Source organism: Harmonia axyridis, chromosome 3 (assembly GCF_914767665.1).
Source record: "Harmonia axyridis chromosome 3, icHarAxyr1.1, whole genome shotgun sequence".
In the NCBI taxonomy this organism is placed as follows: domain Eukaryota; kingdom Metazoa; phylum Arthropoda; class Insecta; order Coleoptera; family Coccinellidae; genus Harmonia; species Harmonia axyridis.
In genome coordinates this window covers 58,759,080-58,784,787 of record NC_059503.1, presented here as the reverse complement: position 1 = coordinate 58,784,787, position 25,708 = coordinate 58,759,080, and the positions used below count along the sequence as shown (strand labels likewise).

At 36.2% G+C, this 25,708-nt stretch overlaps 1 protein-coding gene across 1 annotated transcript in view; it reads right to left on the bottom strand.

Annotated features, from left to right (window-relative positions):
• Positions 1-25,708, bottom strand: part of LOC123675533 (nuclear pore complex protein Nup88) — a 164,500-nt gene that overhangs the window by 49,325 nt on the left and 89,467 nt on the right. The window contains exon 2 of the mRNA XM_045610899.1: positions 9,975-10,144. Coding sequence (XP_045466855.1) covers positions 9,975-10,144 — 170 coding nt within the window. The remainder of the gene's footprint in view (positions 1-9,974; positions 10,145-25,708) is intronic.

The following is a 25,708-nucleotide window of genomic DNA, read 5'->3' as shown; positions in this document are numbered from 1 at the left end:
ATGGAGTTGTAAATCTTGAAGAGATTTACTGGGGGGTTGGGAAAGTTCGAAGACAACACGGTTGTACCAGATGTGTCACATCTGTGTATCAGGTTCTAGTCCTTCGAGAATATTCGATTTCCAGGAATCCGCGAAGAGCTTTGTTGGCGGTACGGCAAAACTCTTATTGAACTAGGGGTAGTACTTTCCCTAAGGGTGTGGCCAAACCGAAAGAAGGGAAGTCGATATTCAAGTCAGAAATAAGTTGCGGTCAGTAGACAGAGTAAGTTCCAGCGGGTGGACGAAGTAAGTTCGAGTCGAGAGGCAGTTCAAACTAAGTGGAAGACGGGTAAAGTTCAAGTTCGGTCTAAGTCGAAGTAAGAGTTAGTTCTGCCGGTTGAAACTTAAGACTTAAGATGAGAAGACGGTTCGCGGACTAGATTAAGACGAGTCGCGAAGAAGTTAGAGACGAGACGACCGAAAACTTGAAGTACGACGAAGACGTGATAATCGAAGACGTTTCGAGTAATTAACACTCGAGTTGAAGACGAAATTCAGTACCGTAGTGAAAAACTTGTAGATGTAAATAATTCACAAGAGTTTAATTATTACAAATAAGACAAAGTCACGGAGGAAAAGACGAAAGGCCAGGTAATCGAATCATACCTCTAGACGATCGATTAACCAAGCCTACATGAATAAGTTTGAATTTTCTCAAAGATTTAAGTTTCAATCGTACATCGATTTGATTTGATTTCGTCTAAATCCTAACTAAATCAAACGAACGGTAAATTTTTCGGCAACTGATCCACATTGCTCAGCCTTTTGGAAACCTTGTGTAGAGGTTTTTTTCCAATATGGTTTTTTCACGCTTTCTACATTGTCTTTCGTTGGCATCTTCTAAAAGATTTTCAAGGAGTTTCATTTCAGGTTATTCGAAACACAATTCGGTAATCCTGAATATGAATACCATAAACAAAATCATTCGGGATGGCCAATTTGAAATTCCCATTTTTCCCAACTCCACAATAAAGGTTTACCTTTCGGACTCGAATACTAATGTACCTCAAGAATTCACAATTATGGTAACTTCTCGGCTTCGTTGCGGAAACGGAAAGGTTGACAACTGCTGAAAGGGTGAAAGTTGAGTCGTATCGGACCCGTTAACGGCGCCCAAGAGATCGCGTCGCCATCAGAAAGACGAGCAAGGAATCGCGCCCGAACATCACCGCGCTAATGAAAAGATGCGGAAAATATGTCCGAAATATTCAGAAGTTTTAATTTTGCGTCCTTGGGGAGGCTCAGGGTGGGTTGTTGGGGAGCGCAACCCTTCCCGGTTACTTCTGAAAATGGGTCTGCTAGATCCTAAAAGTGTTTTATGCGGTTTGGCATTGTTTCTTACTCTGATTCATAATACGTAGTTACAACGTGACAACAAAAGGTATTAGTTTTTCTTTAAGAGGGATACCACCATGTGGTTTTTCGCGTCTCAGTCAAACTTTGGAACTAGTTTCCCCTCTGGCGCTCCTGCTATGACAAACTCTGTACGCTGTACGAACTTGTACATTCTTCTTTTTTTTTTCGAAGCAAATATGTAGAGGGCAACACTGTAAGACAGTCGTTAATTTTTTTCGCAAAATTTTTGTTTTAACTGATTTTTGGTAGGTTATTTTTAATGAATATTCCAAAAATATATCAGTGCTTCGTACAAAGTCCATATCATTATTATTTGCGGAAAACGAAAAGTTACCAGATAAATTTTTTGTTTTTCATTGGCAAATTGGAAATATTTACTTTCTCCTATATATATTATTATTTTCGGTTTTTCGAAAGCATTAACTGATCTTGTTGAATCCTATTTGAATGATCGTCTGCAGTTTGTTCGAAAATTGTAGATCTAGAGAAATTGCCGTTACTCCAGCAGTACTTCAGGGGTCTAACCTGGGACCGCTATTATTTATCTTGTTCATTAATGACCTTCTACAAATAATGAAGAATTTGAAGTTAGATATTGCTGACGATTTTAAAATTTATGCGGAAATATCATCTGCTGATGACCGTCTGAGTTTGCAGGAAGACATGGATATTGTGAACAGGTGATGTACCAGCAATAGATTTCATTTGAATGTATCGAGATGTAGCGTAGTGTCTTAAACGCGGAAGAAGGAAATGCATGTGTTTTATTACAACATTAGGGGTATAAATCTTTCTCGGCTTACTGAAATCAAGGACTTAGGTTCGGTATTCAATCGAAGGTTTCCTTTCATACCACATATTACTCAACTGAATTTATCGGCATGATATGGTTTCATTGTGCGTAACGCGAGATTGTTTAAGAATTCGGCAACAATAATTCACTTATTTACCGCGTTGGTCAGAAGTAAGCTCGTGTATTGTTGCCTCATTTGGCGCCCAATCTATAATTGTCATGCTCACCATCTAGAGACTGTACAGGGTGGGCAAATAAACGAGGTAAGCGGCTACATCTCAGGATCCCCTCATCGTAGAGACTTGCGGTAAAAAATTTTACCACTAAAGTGTACAAGAAAACAAACATGAAATTGTTTTGCAGTTCATACCTCTACCGCTAGGGAGCGTAATAGCTACCGTCGAGTAGAAAAATGAATTTTACTCGAAAATGTTTCATATGAAGTTGAAGAAAAAATATCATCACTGTAATCCTTGGAAACTTCTCTATCTTTGTGAATTGTCACTTTCGATTTTACGACATCAAATAAGGGTAGGTGAAAGGGAGAAATCTGATTGATTGAAACGCCTGTAACTTCAGTTTGGCTCAACATTTTTGAGCAAATTAGATCTCGTCTGAAAGATAATATCTTGTTGATTGAGGACAAAATATAGTCATGATAAATTTGTTTTTGCTGCTTTCGATAGGGGGTGCTAAGTCAGAAGTTCATTGTTTTGTTCATTTTACTCCGAAATTTCTAATGTAATGATAGGATTTTCTTAACAGAAACAGCAGTTCCATCAAATTTGTATGAAAAAACCAAAAGATCGCAAAGCGATAGCTTCAGGGGTTCTGGAGTTATGGACAAAAAAAGATATTCTTCAACTGATGCACTGAAAAACTAAATTGTGTCTTCTTTCGGCCATAACTCCATAACGCCTGAAGCTATCGCTTTGCGACCTTATGTTTTTTTCATTCAAATTTGATGGGATTTCTGTTTCTGTTAGAACTTAAAGACACAATTTGGTTTTTCGCAGTGCATCAGATGAGGAATATCTTCTTTCGGCCATAAATTCAGAACGCCTGAAATTATCGCTTTGCGACATTCAGGTTTTTTCATGCAAATTTGATGGAACTTCTGTTTCTGTTAAGATAATCCTATCATTACATTTGAAATTTCGGAGTAAAATTAACAAAACAATGATCTACTGACTTAGCGCCCCCTATCGAAAGCAACAAAAACAAATTTATCATGACTATATTTTGTCCTCAATCAACAAGGTATTATCTTTCAGACGAGATCTAATTTGCTCAAAAATGTTGAGCCAAACTGAAGTTACAGGCATTTCAATCAGTCAGATTTCTCCCTTTCACCTACCCTTATTTGATGTCGTAAAATCGAAAGTGATAATTCAAAAAGATAGAGAATTTTCCAAGGATTTCAATGATGAAATTTTTTCTTCCACTTCATATGAAACATTTTCGAGTAATATTCATTTTTCTACTCGGCGGTAGCTATTACGCCCCCTAGAGGTAGAGTTATGAACTTCAAAACAATTTCCAGTGTGTTCTCTCTATCACTTTAGTGGTAAAATTTTTTACCGTAAGTCTCTACGATGAGTGGATGCTGAGATATAGCCGCTTACCTCGCTTATTTGCCCACCCTGTACAAAGAAGGTTTTTGAAGTAGCTTTTATTTCGTGAAGATGGACTGTTTCCACCTAGGGGATGCGACCATAGGATCTTATTATCAAGATTCAATTTGAAAAGCTTTAAATGCAGAAGAGATTTGATACCATCACATTTCTTCATAATCTTATGGGTGGTAGGATTGACTGTGTTGAGTTGCTGAGTAAACTAGATTTTCTCGTACCTCCCCCGAATGCTAGAACTAGATACCTTTTCTACATTAGTACATCAAGAACTAATTTGCTTTTACAGTCACCACTGAGATTTGCTTGTTCCACTGTTAATTCTATAGCGGATATATGTGATCTGCTTTCTCAATCTCTGGATTATCTGTGATTTGTATTCAAATGAAAACATCAAAAGTTGAGATGATGACGAACGACGTTATATTGTAGTTGATTTATATTTCTTTCTTGTATTTTGTTGTTCTTTTCCGGGCCTGAATACTGTTTGTTGGGGTGTATATGGGAACAACCACGTGGTGGTGCTCCCTCTCAATGTTCATTCTCCGTTCAATGTTCAATTGCCCCATAAATGAACGAATCCTCGAAAGGTACTGATTTAACGTTGATGCTTTTCTATTGTTTATTTTTGTTGATTTTATGCTCTTAATTTGTTGTTTCACTTTTTATTAGGTACCATACCGTTGTGGTGGTTACATAAATGACAGTTTTGGAGATATCGATTGGATAATCTGGCAAGGAGTAAGCTGGTCGATCTAGTCATTCTAGTCCTAGCTGTAAAGGGTTTGTTTCCGTCTGTCGTCAAAACAACCTGTATTTTACCGCGCATTAAAAAGGTGTCCCCTTTCGTAACGAATCGAGAAAATCTTTCATTCGCCGAACGCCGCCCCGTTTAAATTATATCCAAAATAAATGGGATAAGTTCGGGCATTCAAAGAAGAACTCCGCACCTCTAATTCAACGATCTAATACGACGGTAGCGACATCTGTGCATCTTAATTCGAAAAGAAACATTAACGGCCCATCCAGTTGAGCACGGCGGATATTGTTCTTCGGTGTGGCGATGATCTGGCTGATATATATCCGGTGGCAATTTAAAGTTGTTGCAATTCGACATTATTTATGAGCCACATGTTTCATTTGCGAACGTTCGTCGGAGGCTTATTGCACGAAATAGGGCGGTTCTTCCTCCGTATTTCTAATATTTGTATGTGGTGTGGTTGTACGAGTTTCTTCTGGGAGGTCGGAGGAGCTTCTTCTCGAATAATAAATTGGTCAGATCTATAGCTGCCAGAAAAAACCATGATCACAACAGCTAGATAATATTGAGCTAATGCAAGTCAGCATCTTTAAAGTTGATCTCCGGCGAGCCACAAGGTTCTCTCCAAGGGTCATGGCTTTATTATTTTGTAATCAATTCTGTCTCTGTTTCAGTAATTGTCATGTGCTTTTAAACGCTGATGGTTTCCTTGAAGATTCTTGTTTAGACCTACAGTATTATTCAGTGAGTTCCCAAAATATTGTATTCTGAAGGTGGAAATCAATATATACTGAAATGTTTATGTTTGAAAAACTCATTTTATATTATGTACGATCTTACAAGATTGTCAATGTAATCACATTGTTGTTGAAAACTGAAAAAATCATATCGAACAACTATAGCATTCCCCGTAGAAACGCTTACCTTTTTTCTTATAGTGATCTTTGACTTGTACATATATTTTAACAGTAGATTCTTGAGGTCCTGAAGAAGAATACAGTAATGTACAATAGCAGGAGTCTTTAGTGAGATCTTCAGACCTTCGGGAGTGATCTGGATTCTTCAAAACAGAATGTTGATTTTAATGAAGTATCTTCATATTATCAGAGCTGTGTCAAACTTCAGTAATTTGTGATTGAATTGAAGAGTTGAGGTGAGCTTATTCAAATCACTTCATTTTCAAATTAAGTTGGCTAGTACTTCAATTCCAAAATTTGGACATGACATCATAGCAAAAATTCATTTCTGTGAGAACAGAACAGAGTAACATTCAGCCAAAGTATCCAATTTTTCAATTCACACATAATTTTTTTAAAGATCGAATTACTAGAAAACGGCGCATCATACAAGATGAGGAATACTTTTTTTTCTTCAAAATATTCATAAATTTTCGTTCAACTCACATTTAAGAGTTAATTCCTTCGAATTTCTGCTATTTTTGGGAAATGTAATGGTCCTAATAAAGAAATTGGAATATGTGGATGGAATTTTGTGGTCGGAGAAGATTTATAACATCAAGAAAAAGCTATATTCCGAAAATCATTTCCTTCGATAGAACCATTTACGAGATATAGCTGAAAATTACTTTTTTTTAATCAATTCACAAAAGCCTGTATATTTTCCACTGAGATATATTTATAGTCTATTTGAATTCGACTACCTACCATATGATTATGTTTAAATTTTCGCAATTCGTTGAAGGAAGCTGACGTGGAAACTTCTGTTCGATTCTGGCTTCTTCCGAATGAGACATTCTTGACACACGGTCGATTCGCCTCACTCTACCTTCATCGACAAAAATATTCAAATGTAAGCACCAAAACGAAAATGGGAAAATGTACATTAAGGAAAACTTTTATGTATCCGAAACCATTATCCCCGTCCAAATTGTTCAGTTTCATCAAGACCATCCTGTACATCTCCGAGGACCTCTCTCGAGTCCCCGTCCTCGTGAAGCACCGTCCACCGTCGACTTTTTCATTACCTGCAAGTTTTTACAACGCCCCGGAATCAAATGAATCCTCAAGGTGTTTTAGTGCGAAATTTTACAGTCCCTGTGGGGCGGTGTTGGTTTCGGCCCCTAAGCGACCAGCTTAGGACGCGTCAAATGTCTTGAGCTTGCCCTCTGTGGAGGACAACTGATCGCCTTTTCGACGTAGGGGTCGTAAAAGTCTTTATGACGACCGACGGTCAGATTCTCACTTCGTATTACTTAAGGATAGGGTATGTGAATGTTGTTAGGTTAGGGGTTTAGGTGAATCATTAGTTTTCTTAGTTCTGTATCTATATTGCGTAACGTTAAATTTGAGTCAAAAATTTGTGAGAATTCAAAAACTAATTTTCTCTGAGGGGGTTTGACAATCTTCGCAAGAAAGTTTCCATAATTCTGTGGCAAATCAGTTCTTTCTGCCTAATCTTGTTGAACAAGATATGTGCGGTTTACATGGTGATATTTCATCATTATATATTGGTACTCGTAATTCCCCTATCACGGATTTATCTCAATTATGTTACATTTGTGATTCAGATAATAGTTCTGCCAATCGACATTTTTCAATGCAAAATATGGAAATATTGCATTGATTTCAATAAAATTGAGTGAATTAGAGAAAATGATGTATGGTACTCGGAATTTTCAGCTCGTGGAAAAATATCGGAGCCACTTTGCAGATCTATTCAACACAACCACTGAAATTTAGAAGGAATGAAAAAAAATGGAATTTACATACAATTGGCGCCCAACGAGTGGCCAGATGGTCAATTATCAATTCTTTTTCAATTCGGTTGAAATTATATTTCATATAAATTATATTGAACAGTTATCAAAAAAACCACTCCAAAATATCGAACAAGATTTGAATTTTGAATGGGGAAACTGATATTTGTTGATTTTTGAATGAATAAAGGAAAATAATGAGAGGAATGGACATTAATGAAGTAACTAAAATGGATACCAATGAGATGATTTTAAAATTCATGGTTATTATAGATGAACTCACTGAGAAAATGGATGAACAAAAAAAAAAGAAAATCATGAAAGAAATAAGAGAAAAAGGTTGTGAGGGGATTGAATTGAATTCAATTGAGCTCAGAAAGCAGAAGTAAATTGTTAAAAACCGAAGAGCACAAGAAGAAATTTGAAGGTGAAGAGATTGAATTTGATTGAAGCAGGCGTGAATAGTTGAAAACCGAAAAGCAAAAGTAGAAATTTGAAGGTAAAGAGACATACATCATTAACCACAAGAGAAATAAGACAGACATAAGATATCTAGTATGTGGTAAGATAGGCAAAGGGAATGGAGTCCACGTAAACAGAATGCCAGATGATAGGTTGGCAAAGACTGCAAAAGAAAAAAAAATATATCCACGACCAACATCCCAGCTGCAGCTAGGAAACTATTGCTGTAAATACAGTCCTAACGTACGATGGAGAAGAACAATAAGAAGATAATTAATTCTGAGATTTCTTTCATTTCTGCCCGAATGGTGTGGCAGGTATTTCATGTGATTCTCACAATTTTCATGAGTAATTTCAAGGTTTTTGAAAGAACAAAAGATATTAAAATTTGAACCTATGCCAACTATAGCAGTTTTATTATTATAGCTCTAAAAAAAAACACCCTTTATAAAGTTACAAAAGTGACAGGCGAAATACAAAATAAAAAACAAAGACTAAATGATCATTTCAACCAAAGCACCCTGTAAAACGCTCTACCTGAAGGATCTTTTCCGGGATATTTTCCATGGGAATTCCGTCCAACCTTAAACTCAGCAGGAGCTAATTGAATTGAATTTTTTCGGAACACTTACCATATTCTTCACAGAGAGGGAAAATTAACTTATTCTCTACAAATGTGAATCAGGCTTTCGAATTATTCATGATGTGTAAAATAATGTCTGTCTTGATAACCGTTCGGTGTGAAAAATGCCTCAAGTTTCCCTCATTCCGAATACGACATTCAAAAGTTGGGAGCTTCGAACGCCACCCCCATCTCAGTCTTGCCGCTAATGGAAAGGCGCAGTTTTGACGTTTGAATTAGCTGGATGTTAATGTGGCTCGGATAATTCTCAGTTTTATGTCGTTTCTAATATTGTCTCCATATTCGAAGGTGAGGATGATTCTTGGCGTAGAGAGTTGAATCATTGGAAAATTTGGTCCATAATGTTGGATTTGTTTTTGGCACTAATGTTCGCAAGAAGCACAAAGTGTCTTTTTAATAATATCATGAATGAACTTACTGAAAGAATGAAGGAGAAGAACTTACCATAACTGAAGGGTGTTTTTTTTAGAGCTATAGAATTTCAAATTGCAATAAAACAACGATGGATTATTCGATTGACATGAATTTTATTTATCCGCAAGATAATCTTGTGGCATTACATTCTAAATATGATTTTTGGCATATGACCGCCACGGCTGGCTCGGATGTAGTCCAATCTGGACGTCCAATTTTCGATGACTTTCTCCAACATTTGTGGCCGTATATCGGCAATAACATGGCGAATGTTGTCTTCCAAATGGTCAAGGGTTTGTGGCTTATCCGCATAGACCAATGACTTTACATAGCCCCACAGAAAGTAGTCTAGCGGTGTTAAATCACAAGATCTTGGAGGCCAATTCACAGGTCCAAAACGTGAAATTAGGCGGTCACCAAACGTGTCTTTCAATAAATCAATTGTGGCACGAGCTGTGTGACATGTTGCGTCGTCTTATTGGAACCACAGCTCTGGACATCATGGTTGTTCAATTCAGGAATGAAAAAGTTAGTAATCATGGCTCTATACCGATCACCATTGAGTGTAACGTTCTGGCCATCATCGTTTTTGAAGAAGTACGGACACATGATTCCACCAGCCCATAAAGCGCACCAAACAGTCAGTTTTTCTGGATGTAACAGTGTTTCGACATACACTTGAGGATTAGCTTGACTCCAAATGCGGCAGTTTTGTTTGTTGACGTGGCCATTTAACCAGAAGTGCGCTTCATCGCTAATGGACGAAGTGCGCGATACGTATTCCGCACAGAACCATTATTTTCGAAATAAAATTGCACTATTTGCAACCGTTGTTCAGGCGTGAGTCTATTCATGAAGAATTGCCAAACCAAACTGAGAATAAAGCACTTGACAGCAGTTGAATCGGTAGCCATTTTGAACAGTAATGCCAACTTAAAATTATATACCTCGAAAAAAAACACCCTTTATAACTATAACTTCATATGACTTTTGATATACCTAGTGATTGCCAGTATCTTATTATATTAGATACATTATAAATTTCAAAATCAAATCAATGAGATTATAAATTTCTACCAAGTGAAGATCGGAACAATTGATTATACTATTCGGGAATATAGAAATTGTAGAACTTGTAAAGACGAACACGCAGCACTTACCGGCAATAAACCAACTCCTTGTTGTTGTTGTATGAGCCATAAGGTGGACATCTCGAGGGCAGTTGGAAAACCAAGACACCATTTGGTCCAGCTACTACCAACAATGTACCACTTTCATTGGCTATGATTTTTTCCGGTGAAAATATCGGTGGTGACAGAGGTAGGAGTTTCTGAAAAAAAAAAAAAAGAAATGAAATCAGAAGATAGTTTTCGCAAGAACATTTATTGTATAAGGAAAAAAGGTTCAAATGAAGGAAAGAGATACAGATATATGTATACATATTTCTGAATCAAAAGATTACTAAAGAGGCAATTCAAACTTCATTCTAAGATAACGACTTAACGATAAAAGGTTCTACAATTGTGTATCCTGAAGAATTTGGGTATTTGTTACAAATTTCATTCTCGACCAATCTTCCATTAGGTAATGCTTGATTTCACTATTTTATCTCATGAGTAGTGATATTTGGTAGATTAGGTGTGGTCGATTAGCATAAAGATTCTGCTCTTTATTTTATAGATCTACTTCTCGATATACGCTTTATTTGATATATCTACCCTATGGATCTATCTATAAATCTATCAGCTTTACTGATCTGAACTTTATCAGCTCTATTGAGTCGGTTTTTTTCTACCGACTATGTAATTATACATGCTAGGTAAACCTTCGGGTCTGCAAGTTCAAAAGATATCTTGGGAATAAAAAGAAAAAGAAGTACAAATTCCAAGTGTGTAATAATATCATACGATATTAATTATCTATCTGGTAAATGTATCAGCAAAATAACATCAACATAACCATTGTCAAACAGAAGATTTCCACGTAATAACGTAGGAATCATAATAGAAAGTAACCCAAGGAGAATGCATGTCATCGAGGGAGAGTAGCGATATACCGGTTTCACCCATGTTAGGGAAACTCATGCAGCTAAAAAAAGTCTTCTTCATACCTGAACAAAGACATATTAAAAGCGGATCCCTCCCAGTCGCTACCTACCTTTCGACCGGCACCAAAAACCGCCCCCGCGGATCGGAAAGAGGTCGTTAGGCCCCGAATCCATTTTTACGAGTTCGCCACCCCCTCCTTCCAAAGCCGAAACACCCGCGGCACGCAAAAATAGCTATCAGTTAACGGGAAAAAAACGGGTCCGAGATAATGGGCCCTTTGACTCCTAAGATGGATTTTTTAATATAATAATTTCAATAATTTATAAACGGAACTTTCTTCCCTGCATCGCGATTTAAATTAGGCAATAACCGGGATTAGGGCGGCCGGTAAAGACGACGGAAAAATTGAGGTAAGGGGGGGGGGGAGGACGATGTGGCGGGCGCATCAATATCGGGATTTGCCTTAATTTCTCCTCGGGCGGTTAATTCGGGACGTTTATCAATTTTTTCATAGTTATTTCTCGTCGGGTGCGTTCCGCCTCGCCGATAAACGCGCACAAATTTGAATAATTTCGCCGATATTTATCAGGATAATGGGATTTCCGGATAATTCGACTAATAAGGGGATATTTTTCATTAACGCAGATTACTTAATCGATCTTACGACGTTTTTGAACGATTGCTTCGAATTATTTTCTGATGATCGGTCGAAAATTAAATATTTACTTACCAGTTTCGAAACCACCTGAACAATTGTTGTTTTATGTCTGTCTGTCCGTGCGTCCGCATGTCTTTGTCAAAGCCTTTTAGAATTATCATTCGATTTTGAAGAAATTTACTATTAGTAATCAGTTTGGTCCGTCATTGGTCCACAAAATATATTTCTCAGATAAAGTTTGCGAATTGAGCATGCGCATGATATTGATGTAAGCTTATATAGATATATCAATGAGAAATGGAATGGATTCATGAAAATTTCAGCTCTTTCGGATAAATGATGTAACTTGTCTATGCGCATGCTTGAAATAAACAAGATCTCAATATTTCACGTTCTGCTTGTCAGATTCTGATGAAATTTTGGTAAAGCTTATCAGATTGGGACATTTAAGGTGCTATAAACTTTTTTTTTTTGTAAAAATCAGAGCTTCTCAGGAGATTATAGTGTAATAAAATACTGTTCGAGTCTAGAGATTACGGCGGGGGATCGGACTTCCCATTTCAACGTTTGCAAGTATGTCTTGACCACTTTCTCAAGATGGAGTCGAACATTGCCATACTGTGAAATCATTTTATCGTGTCTCTCGTTGTATTGCGGCTGTTTGTCTTTCAATGCTTTAATTGTGTTCGATATCGATCGTCTGTGATTGTTTCAGTCGGTTTTAGCAACTCATAATACACAACGCCGAGCTGGTCTTACAAAATACTGAACATGAGTTTGGAACCGTGAATATTCGTTTTGGCCGTCAACATGGAATCATGGCCTAGATATCCTCATAATTTTCTGCGCTTGGGCTTATCGTAATGAACCCATTTTCCGTCTCCAGTCATAATGCTATGCAGAAATTCCTTCCGTCTTTGCCTTGCAAGCAGCTGTGCACAAGCAAACAAACACCGTTCAACATATCTTGGCTTCAACTCATACGGCAACCAATTTCCTTGTTTCTGAATCATTCCCATGGCTTTCAGTCGTTTTGAAATGACTTGTTGCATCCCTTCCAATGATTCTGCCAATTCTTGTTGCGTTTGACACGAGTGTTGATCGAGAAATGCCTTTAATTCTGCATCTTCGAAAATCTACTTTCTTCCTCCACCATGCTGGTCTTTGACGTCAAAATCACCGTTCTTGAAGCGTTGAAAACACAATTTGTTTTTTATTTTCAACTGTACGGCGATGATTATGTTTTTTTTATATGAAACAACCCAGGTTTATCCTTTTGTGAGAATTCTATATTGTTTATCATTAGCTAAAAGACTATGTGTATTTAAAATTGAAATGGCAAATAAATATTATTATTATTTGTTGTCGAGTTACACCCTGTTGAAAATCACACAATAATTTTAGTTCTTTTCATAGGTATGCCTAAATGTTCTCTCGTTGAGGCCTCGAAATGGCAATTATTGAATTGCAATCTTTCGTTATTTTTTTAATTCAGAATTTTGAACTGACAACAATCAACATCAAAAGTATGAACTTTCATATGAGTGAGAGAATTTTCATGAATATCAACTGAACGAAATCCTTCAACTCTCTTCTTATTGAATACTATTTGAAAGATTAGTGTGCGGATGAAGTGATTGGGCGATTTATTTTTTCTTGTTCTGGAATTTTTGAATTTTTTATGTTGTGTGTAATTTTTCAGCATAACAATTCAAATTTCCATTTAAGGGTTAAGGCTAATTGATATTCATATCGCTGCTGTATCATATTCTATAATGCAACAGTTATCAACATGAACGATTTATGATCACGATATCACCTCAAAAACTTCGTAAAATGAAAATATGATAATTTCCCACAAAATAATAACTAATATTTTTTCATATTGAAAAGAGAATATATCGAATGATCCCATCATATTCAAAAGAAAAATTTACAAAATAGTTATTCATAAAACCGGTACTGAAGACATTCATATTCTTTCACGAGTTCAAACACGAATTGAGGAATTTTTGAATGAACGGAGTGTAAGAACGAGCATTCTGCACGAGTATTATACATTATTTTCTCTAATTCACTGAATTTTCAATAGTATTTCTGCGTTAATAAATGAGGCAGTACAAGTTTCTGTATCACAAATTTGACAGATAATAGCCAAATGACAGGAGAGTTCCGAATACCAACATACAGGGTGGCCACTTTTTCAATGGGATTGTATTGGTAACTTTTAAACCATAAGAGTTAGAAGGTCGGTCAAATGGAGAAAAAGTTGCATGCATAGAAACATTATCAAGCAGTTCAAACAAATCGAGATTATAAGGGCCGGTTATTGAGATATCATAAAAAAAGTAAATTCTGTCATTTTGATTTTTCTTTTTTTCCCACTTTATTTCAAATATTATCAAAAAATGTTACAGGAATTTTTTTATTCGACAATGAATTGTTATCAATTTGACGTAATCAGATTTCGTATCCAACGTTTCGTGCTCAATGGGCCACCCTCAACCTCATTTTTTTCAATACGGACCTGTATATTTTATGACACTTTTCGAAATAACTTTTAACGCTGAATTCAACGATATATCATACAATGCCATTCAAAGTTGATTTTCAGGTGATTTTGACGCTTATCCAATTTTCTTTGGGTCGGTTCTGTAGTGAATGCAATTTATCAAAAACTGCTGTTAATAAAATAGTCAAGATACGCGAATACAATGATTTTAAATTTGAATACCAAGCCTTGCAAAACTTATATCGTAATGATATTAAAATAAAGTTGGATTCTGGAACAAATGACAAATCCAACAATAGTGATTTCTCGCGAGAAGATTGAGAATGTATTGGAAGGTACTCAAGAAGACGAAATAAGCAAATGTATAAGAAGTATGGGTTCCAGAACCGTTAAGCGCATTTTACAAAATGGTGGACATTTCGAACACTTACTTCATTCATTTTCATTTACATTCGAATAATCATTCGATTTTTCTTTCATTAAATGATAATTCGTTTAATTATTATGAATTGAAATATGTAAATTATTATTACTTGTTTTGATTCTGAAATATTCCATTCAGTTCAAGATGAGTAAGTTGATATTCTCATCGAAATGTATTGCTTGTTGATAATTAAACTAAAGGTACCGAAATGTAATACAGATTCGACCTAAAGAAATTTGGATAAGGGTCAAAAACACCTGAAAATCAACTTTGAATGACATTGTATGATATATCGTTGAATTCAGCGTTAAGTTAAGATAAGTTATTTCGAAAAGTGTCATAAAATATACAGGTCTGTATTGAAAAAAATGAGGTTGAGGGTGGCCCATCAGAGAGCACGAAACGTTGGATACGAAATCTGATTACGTCAAATTGAGAACAATTTACTGTCGAATAAAAAATTCCTGTAACATTTTTTGATAATATTTGAAATAAAGTGGGAAAAAAAGAAAAATCAAAATGACAGAATTTACTTTTCTTATGATATCTCAATAACTGGTCCTGATAATCTCGATTTGTTTGAACTGCTTGATAATGCTTCTATGCATGCAACTTTTTCTCCATTCGACCGACCTTCTAACTCTTATGGTTTAAAAGTCACCAATACAATCCTATTGAAAAAGTGGCCACCCTGTATAATACTACCAATTCTCGATACTTTCACGACGTAAGAAAAAACATAATGTAACAAGACCGCTCTCGTTCCTCTCCCCAATGACGAATCCTCACCATGAAAATCATAAGGGCCATAATCCTGCCGAAACAAGAGCGCGGACATTGAAATTCCAGCAGGAAACGGTCAGCGCGACAAATGCGAAAATCGCAAACGACTTTATGCAAATAACGCTGGCGTGGCCGAATGAAAAGTAGCAGTTTACATTCGCTGACTTTTAAAGCTTGTTGACTAATTCATAGCAACTTATTTCCACGTCCCTGGCGGCCTCGCCCCCACCCCCGGCCCCCTTGGGGTCCAGAAAAAAGCCGTCTTTTTCCTGCGAACTTCGGAGCGCGAGTTATTAAAGAAGATTAACAATAAAAACCATTGTCGCTCAGAAGAAATATGAACAGTCGTTCAATTAATATATTCAGGGGTTGGGATCCCACCCTCCCCTACCAACACGAAACATTATGCTTTCGGTTTTAATTTTTTATTCTCGAAAATATTCCATCGAGATTAATAAGGCTTGAAATGTGATGTCTGCTTTCTGCGAGAATTAAAAATAAAAGACCCGTTATTAGGGGGTGGAAGGTTTCTTGAGCGGGTATTTACGTAAATATGCGAATAATGGCAGGGCGCGCAGGGGGGTGTGAATGATGTTCGAACGTTTCCGGGAATTACCTGGAGATCAGCGCCTACGTGGATTACTGTTTTCATCGCCTACGTCGATTATCACGGTGCAGACATGCGGATGCTGAGACCGAACGTCGTTTGTGATTAGCAAAGTGAATTTTTTATTTTTGATAGGAATTAAGTCGTTGTTGAGGAATCTATCGCTATTTATTTATATTTCAAAGTCTTCAATTAAATTCGAAACGTTTCATTGAATATTTCAATAACTGCTCAGAAATAAAATCCTCGCCAAGACGAAAACGAAAATTTTTTAATAAAAATGTGTAAATGACCAACTTTTTTTTCAATTAATCTAAAAAAAAACCTATTCACACCATGGGATGATAGTAACATTCCATCCTTTAAAGAATCTAGAAAATCCCTTACGATTACTCGATGAACAATGACTAAAATTTTCATATACCGGGTGATTCACCGCGACGGCCTATTAGGACTCTATGGAAAACTGATCATAATTTTGTGCTGAAAATTTGCATGTTGAGGTATGAAACAATGATCTTTATCCCTAAAATATCCTCAGATATCTGCAACTTCCGGTTATACCGGAAACAGACTACTACTCCTTCATTTCAAATGGCACACCCAGTATATTATTGCATCATTAAATAGCTCTTTTGATGACAATTTCAGCAATATGCCTTACCTTGGCTGGGGTTAAAACTCAACGGTTCATAAGTTAAATGGGATTCTTTTGAAAAAAAAAGGTGGTGACGAGGACCCACTTTTTTTTTGAATATTTCTACAGATATTTTTTCGAAAATACCTATTTCATTTTCGATTCTGCAAATACGTAGTATTATAAGACTGTTTGTAGTTTGGATCAAAAATTTACAAGGACAAATCAAATTCAAGATTTTCAAATTAGTACCTATATTTATTATTTCGGTCGATTCTACGTACAAAAAGAATGGGGGTTACTTAAGCGAAACATATAACTAAAATGAATACTTTAAGAGTTATCGAGGAAGAACTTTAAATGAGGAAGTATTCATTTCCGGTATAGGGTTTGCTTAAGTAACCTTAGTCTTTTTATATGTAGAATTGACTGAAATAATAAAAAAATATAGGTTCTAATTTGAAAATCTCGAGTTTTGATGAATTTAACTTGTCGAAGTTCATGATTTTCTTATAAACACCTTGTACATTTTTGATCCAAACTGCAAACAGTTTTTTGAAACTACTATTAGCAGAATCGAAAATGAAAAAGGTTTTTTCGAGAAAAAATTTTCTGCAGAAATATTCAAAAAAATGTGAGTCCCCGACGCCACCATTTTCTTCATGAAGATCCCATTAACTCATGAATCGTTGTGTTTTTACCCAAGGTATGGCATATTGCTGAAATTGTCATAAAAAATTATATCTAATGATACAATATATTATATCTAATGATACAATATATTTGTAATATTTGTGATTTTACTCACAGAAAACCATTTTACTTGGTTTTCTCCATTTTTTGAATATTCATTAGTCCCTCATATGTATGTTTATGTATATGTAAACTTTGATGATGAATATATTATTATTATTATTAATAATATACACGGTGTGCCATTCGAAATAAGAGAGTAGTAGTCTGTTTCCGGTATAACCGGAAGTTGTAGAGATCTGAAAATTTTTTAGGAGGAAAGATCATTGTCTCAAACCCCAAGATGCAAATTTTCAGCACAAAATTATGTAGTATAAACGTCTAAAAGGCCATCGAGGTGAATCACCCTGTATATGTTTCCGAAATAATTATTTGATTACCGCAAGTTTGAAGAAGGTGTATGTCACTTGAAAATGTACTATAAATACTAAAAATTGGATACATGCTTGGAAATATCCATCAACGGTTTTTTTTTACGGTATCAAAAAGGTTGATGCTCAGGAAAAACCACATTTTCGTTAATTCCATATCAAATTGCAATATTTCTGGGGTTGTCAAATAGCAAAATTCACACTGGGAATTAATTTAGTATAACTTCAGCTACTTTTTTTAGCCAAAAATGTGAACGTCTTTGCACAAAAGAGACACCGAGGCTGGTTACCACTGCCGATAGTTATGTCGCAGATAGTCTCTTTCTAACTAAGATCAGATGGCAAATTGAACAAGACAACAAGAATTGTCATACATCTGACATCAAATCGAAAATATCTGGAAACTCAACATATATATCATTTATTAATGAAAGAAAGTCCCTATTGCCTACAGAACTTGCATATCTAGAAGAATTGAAGAGAAGATTGAAAATTATATGATACCATAAATATTAATTCAATATAAAGTTCCGATTCAATTTTTAGCTACTTCTTATTGTCAATAGAAACCCGAGCTATCTAAGTTAAGTAGTACTTACTTCAATCAAATCAATGTCGTAATAGACTACTTACTATGTCAGTAGTGAAAAAATGTTTCATTATTCTCCATTTACTTCATTACGAAACCAAATTTGCAGTACTTCGTGAATATGTAATCAAAATGGAAGCAACGAAAGCTACCGACGACGTTAAGAATATCCTTTAATTTACCCCTTTCATAGCATCATTAATTTAGCCCCGAGTCGGACGATAAATTACGCGATTTTTGATTCCAGTCTATTCGCTACGCCGCAAGATGGCATCAAAACATAATATAGTATTTAATAAGGCCCCTCGAAAATTAACACCGGTCTCCGGAACCCACGGTATTACAAATTCCATATACGGGACAATAACGTACGATGTACTAGTTGCGATTCTCCCGCTCCCCTAAAAGAGGGGATCTTGTTACGGGCATTAATTAATAAGCTCACTTACAGTTTATGAACGCGGCTCAATAATAACATTCTGAGAGTTGAAACTCATTCAGAAATTATTGCGTTTATATTACTGTTACCAAAAAAATTAGAAATGATGAAAATTTGTTATTTTTATCATTTTGTTTCATTTCAACTAACGAAATTATTTTAAAGAAATGAATAAGGAAAGAAAAAAGCCCTATGACCTCAAAATCTTTATTTTTGTTATTACAACTTTCAAGACTTTGAATCTGTTGTTTTTTCACTGAGGTCATTTTGTTTCACATATATGTATGTAGGATCCAGTTATTGTTCCCTGTAAATAATTGCGATGGTCAACCGGATGCTTGGAGTTTCTTCTAGTGTCGAGGGTATGACAGTTTCAATGAATTTGCAGGGAACGAATTTTTATTGTACATATAATGTAAAAAGGATGTGTTATTCTTCGAGGTGTCGAAGATATGTCATGGAGTTGTAAATCTTGAAGAGATTTACAGGTGGGTTGTGAAAGTTCGAAGACAATACGGTCGTACCAGATGTGTCACATCTGTGTATCAGGTTCTAGTCCTTCGAGAATATTCGATTTCCAGGAATCCGCGAAGATCTTTGTGGGCGGTACGGCAAAATTCTTATTGGACTAAGGGATGGTACTTTCCCTAAGGGTGTGGTCAAGCCGAAAGAAGGGAGGTCGATATTCGAGACAGGGTAAGTTCCAATCGGGAGAGAGGACAGTTCAAGTTAAGACGAAGACGAGTAAAGTTCGGTCTAAGTCGAAGTAAGAGTAAGTTCTGTCGGTTGAAACTTAAGACGTAAGACGAAAAGACGGTTCGCGGACTATATTAAGAAGAGTCGCGAACAAATCAAAGACCAGACGACCGAAAACTTGAAGTACGACAAAGACGTGATAATCGAAGACGTTTCGAGTAATTAAAAGTAGAGTTGAAGACGAAATTCAGTACTTAGTGAGAAACTTGTAATTAAGACGTTATTAGGATCTTCTCAATACTGAGTTTGTACTGTATAATTGTGGCTTTGTAAATAGATGTAAATAATTCAAAAGAGTTCAATTATTACAAATCCAACAAAGTCACGGAAAAAAAGACGAAAGGCCAGGTAATCGAATCATACCTTTAGACGATCGATTAACCAAGCCTACATGTAGACGTATCAAAAACAGAATGGTCAGTTGAGCATTTGATTTACACTCTGTTCAGCGTCCATAACACGGCGATCAATCCATTGTCTCAATCGATATGTGTGTCATAAACTTAATTCTTTATTGTAACCGAGCATTCTGATACCTCAGGAAACAACATCATCTATGTGATAACTTCGAATCCAATTATGTCCCCAGGTCCTACAACTGCTTTCACTTTCACTAGAACAAAACTATTCAGAGATAGATAATGAAGACTGGGATCATTCAAGGGAAGTGAAGCAACGCATTGAGAAGGCTAGAGCTTCATTCAGTAACCTGTCAAACATCTTCAAAAGCCATGATTCATCAACTTCAATTGAAATACGCTTGTTGCGATGCTATATATTCTCGGTACTTCTGTACGGCGTTGAGTCATGGACACTGACGGAATCATTGATGAAAAAACTTGAAGCCTTCGAGATGTGGTGCTGTAGGAGAATACTGCGGATATCCTGGGTGGATCACGTATCAAATAAGGATGTTCTGAGGAGAATTGGAAAAGAACGATAACTGTCATCAAAAATCAAATAGCAGAAGCTGGAATACCTACGACATATAACAAGAAATGAACATTGATATGGCCTGTTGTAGCTAATTTCACAAGGCAAAATTTACGGAAAGAGTGACCCAGGAAGAAGAAGAAACTCTTGGCGGCAGAATCTTGGAGAGTGGTTCCCCTTAACAACAACAGGACTCTTTCGTGCCGCCGCAGATAAAGTGAAGATGGCCATGTTGGTCGACAACATTCGTCGCGAATAGGCACTTCAAGAAGAAGAAGAAGAGATAGAGAAATGAACAGGACAAGTAATGCAGGGAACAGTATTCAAAGAATCTGTCCAAATCCTCCTGAAACTTTCGGGCATCATCTGAATTTCTCAATGCAAAATACGCGTATAGCTCGAAGTTTATGCGAAGAAAACACCTGCTGACATATTTGACGTGTAAAATGAAAATGAGTGGTCCTAAATGAGAACCTTGAGGCACTCCTTATCCAACCCTGTAAACGGACGAAAGAGCATCATTTATAATGACGAATTTAAATCGATCACACACGTATGACTGAACCCAACCCAACAGATTCAATCACACGCCAATATCCGAGAGAACTTGGAAATCTGATGCATGATGAACTCTGCCAGAATCTTTAGATTCTTCTTCTTCTTCATAGAGCCGTATCAGGTCTCCCCGACGTTGGCTTTCACTTCAGAGAGTGCTTGTCGGTCTTCTGCCAATCTGAACAATTCCTCGATTCTGCTGATGCCGGTCGAATCTCGGATGTTCTTCAGCCATGATATTTGGCGTCTGCCTGGTCCTCGAGCTTTATATAAATCCATGAAATAGCATCAATTTAGGAACTTCGACCCATATTTTGCTGTTGCTGGTAACTCATCTATTAATTATTTCATAGCAACACATTTTTTGGCGTAGGAAAAAGGAAAAGTAAAATTTCCGCTCAAAGAACAATTGAACTTTTCTCTCATCCTGTCAAGCAAAAGATGATATTTTTATTGTGCGTCTCGAAAACAAAAACGTTAATTAGGACAAAGGCAAGAATTGATTCTGAATGAAATCCTTCAGAATTAAATTAAAAACTTCAAGACAGGGAATTAATTCTTTTTTCTCATCAATAAAAAAACTTCGTGCAGCAAACCGCAGCTCTTTTACTGTTCAACTTCGTTGCTTTCCAATCTCCTGTCGGGCCGAGGAACAGTGGAAGGGTTCCCCGATATTCCCCCTTCCGGAGATAAGCCACAAGTCGACGTTTTCGGCATCGAGAGCAATGCTAAGCGTTGTTATGAAGTCTTCTGATGGGTATTTTGTCATCGGACTGAACCCTTCCGGACATTAATGTCGACTTAAAAATAATTAACGAGGGATAGTGGGAGTTTCGGATAATTTTTGAGGGGTTATTCAAGGGTCTTTATCGTCGGGACAATGCTCAATTGGTTGTATTCGTATTATATTTTATTCTTTCACAAGAATGAAAGGGAATACAGAGCTGTTATATAAGGGAGAACGACAAATAAAAGTTTCTTTGAGAATTGAAAATTGTTGTATAAGAGAGAACGATAAGAAAATTTATGGAATTACCTTTTCAAAATATTTTCTAAAATTCTTTCACGTTTACTAGGTCCATTTTGAAAGGCACTTTTTCGTGATAAGATAGAATACAGGGTGTTTCACCGAGATGGTCTATTTGACGTTTATGGAAAACTAATCACAATTTTGAGCTGAAAATTTGCCTAATGGGGTTTGAGACAATGATCTTTCTCCCTACAATATTTTCAGATTTCTAAAATTTCCGGTTATACTGGAAATAGACTACTACTTCCTTATTTCAAATGGCACACCCAGTATATTATTGTAGCGCAAGACAGCTTATTTAATGACAATTTCAGTAATATGCCATACCTTGGGCAAAAACTCAACGGTTCATGACGATGAGGACTCACATTTTTTGAATTTTTCGGCAGATAAAGCTTTTTTTCGAGAAATTATTTTTCTTTCGTTTCTGCAAATACGAAGTATTATAAGACTATTTAATGGATTCGGTCCTTACTTGGCGGAAATTCATTATAAATAAAAAGTTATTTATTTTATTTATTATAAGACTGTTTGCGGTTTGGACCAAAAATGTACAGGATGTTCATGAGAAGATCCTGAACTTGGACTCTTATGATACTACGTATTTGAAGAATCGAAAGAGAAAAAAAATCGAAAAAAGCTTTTTCTACCGAAAAATTAAGAAATGTGAGTCCCCATTCGCACCAATTCCCATTAAATCATGAACCATTTACACAAAGGTATACAAAATTGACGAAATTGTCATCAAAAAAGCTATCTAATGATGCAACGATATACTGGGTGTGCCATTGGGAATACGGAAGTAGTAGTCAGTTTCTGGTATAACCGGAAGTCGTAGAGATCTGGAAATATTTTAGGGAGAAAGATAATTGTCTCAAACCCCAATATACATATTTTCAGCTCGAAATTATAAGTTTTCCATAAACGTCGAATTTGCCATCCAGGTGAATCACCCTGTATAACAAGGATTTTAGTAGAACCACTTTAAGCTTATTATTTTGAAAAATTCCCAATAATGAAATGGTAATGTTGTAGGGAATAACAAAAAAATGTAATAATGATTGGAGTCATAATGAAAAGAGTCTTTAAGAAGTAGGTACCTACGTAAATAAATTAATTTTTCTACATTCATGCAAAAAGCAAAACTTTATTGAACTATATTTAGTGGAAAAAGAAGTTCTTTATTGCACTAGTGCAATAAAGTTTTTATTGCACTCATCTGTCATTCTTCTTCAACGTGCTGTTATCATGACAAACATAAACGTTCAAACCCACTACACATGCAAACAAACTCAGTGTTGCAAAACAAATATTTCAGCCTGAAGGAAATAACGATGTACAGTTACCAAGTACTAGTACGTTTGCAGCAGTAACAAATCAAGAAGTGGATTTAAAAAGTACTTCACTACGAAATATTCATATTGAAAACTGCACCAATTGTTCATTCACTTTCAACATTGAGGGTAAAAATAAAGTTTGAGTTAAATTATTCGTAACGTATTAATTCCTGTTTCAATGCAAATCGATATTAATAATAAAGTGTTCAAGTTGCGCTTTTCATTTTCCTACACCTAGTGCCGCACCTCAATAAATCATTTTTTGCTTTTTGCATGAACGTAGAAAAAATGTTGTATGCAACTCGTGCAAAAATTGTTTATTGCACTCGAAGTGTTGTCCAACTCGGCCTAACGGCCTCAATTTCACGTCGAATGCAATAAACATTCACTTTTTGCACTTGTTGCAGAAATAACTATTTTCTGAAGTATACATGTGAAAATTTTGTTTTATGTTTGCTCAAGAGCTCATAAGTTCACGTCAGTGCCCTCCTCACTTTATTTTATATTCTACTTGAATTTTCTATAAATTATTGATTTCCTAATTTCATATGGACGTTGAAACTCGGATTAATTTCTATATAACGATCCTCCAGGCATTTTGAATGAAAAAATAGCTGCTTTTCGTCATCCTGACCTGACGTAATGAAAAAAACGAGGGACGAAAAACAAATGGGGCGTGAAGGTATTTAATTTTAATTATAACACAGCTAATCGCATCGTGAATTAAGGGTTCCAAATGACAGGATACTCAGCGGTATCAACAACATTTTTCCCTAGATTATTCGAAGTCCTATTTTATGTCCGCTACAAATTTAGTTTCCATTTATAGTTCCCTTAATTTGTTAATTGTCTTGTATTGTGTGGGGCGACGTCGTATATCAAAGCAACCGGGTATTCCCGGAGGTGACATTGTCCCATTCGTGTTATTTTTTCGTTCAGATATTGTTAATGATAAAGCATTAATGAACGAAGTCTTGATAAGATTGGTTTTAATATGCTAATTGCAAATCTGCTTCGAAGTTTTTTTTGAAATGTAATTTCTGAGATAACTCTATATTCATTCTACAGGCTTATTTTTCTCAGAACCTATAAATTTAGCTTAAACCTTTAATTTTTCATTCTTTCATGTTTTGTTCAGTTCTTGTTATAGATAACATACATACATAACAATACAATTGTCATGGCTGTCAATTTAATTACAATTAAAAATTCAATGATATACAGTTTTAACTCTTTCAGAGATGCGGCAGAAATACTTCAAGGGCAAATGCGATGTTACAATCATTTATAAAGACCACGTCCAATTCCTAGAACTGCCTATGCTATTTTTCATTGAAAATAGTTTACAATTGTGCAACAAGTGGGGAAAGTACAACTTTTCTCGCGAGTGTGGAAGTTTGAGGCACGAGCCTGAAAGGCGATTGCCGCAAACACACGAGCGAACAGACGAGAGGACTTTCTCCACATGTTGCACACTATACTTTTCCTACAACTGCAAAAATTTCAATAATTCAAGTAATGGACTTGATTCAAATCAAAATCAATTCAAATAATTTTCTCTGGAGAAAAAATTTCAATATCTAGGGGGGTTAGTCCAAAATTAGTTTTGATTTCGAGATAGTCTTTTTCTTCGGGGGAGGTGGAGATTGTTATTGTTCATGCTCCGGGTGAATAATACCCCCTCCCTTAGACTTACATGTGAGGAAATGTAGCGTGCTGGAGGCAATAAGAATATCCTGCAAAGGGAATCTCCATCAATGTATGATCTACTCATTTAATTAATTGATTCAAACCTCTTGGCAAAACCCTCGGATGTGATGCCAACTATCTTCGATTTCGAAGTACCCTTTGAAACGGTCATTGATGATCATTTCTGTGCAAATAACTTCATAAATCGCTCGAACAAAAAGCCCTCCATATGGTATACCCATGGATCAAAATTAGAAAAGGCACAGGTATTGGGGTATATGGGCCTGAAACGAGCATCTCTAGATCCCTGGGAAGTGATACCTCTATCTTGCAAACTGAGGCACTAGTCTCCCTAGGCCACGCTGAGATCCCTGGAATCATATAGCCAGGGGTCTCTACTGACATGGGAGTGCCTAATACCATGAAGCAATTGGCCAGAGGGAATAAAGTAACTCTACCATGGATACTGGGGAATTGTTGTATTGAAGGCAACGAAAAAGCCGATGAACTTGCAGAAAGGGCATCAAGGTTAACATCTGTTGGCCCTAAGCCCTTTTGTGGGCTTGGAAAAGACCAATATAAGCAGCGGTCCAACAATGGGAGTGCGATAATAGAAAAACCTTCTGGAGGAAGACTCTGGGTCTTGCGCAGGCAAAGAAATTTGTGGTGCTTTCACCGAATTATACCAGGAAGCTCTTGAAGCTACCACGAGCTGAGTTTCGGTTAATGGTGGGACTACTGAGAGGACACTGTCGGTGGAAATACCTTTTATA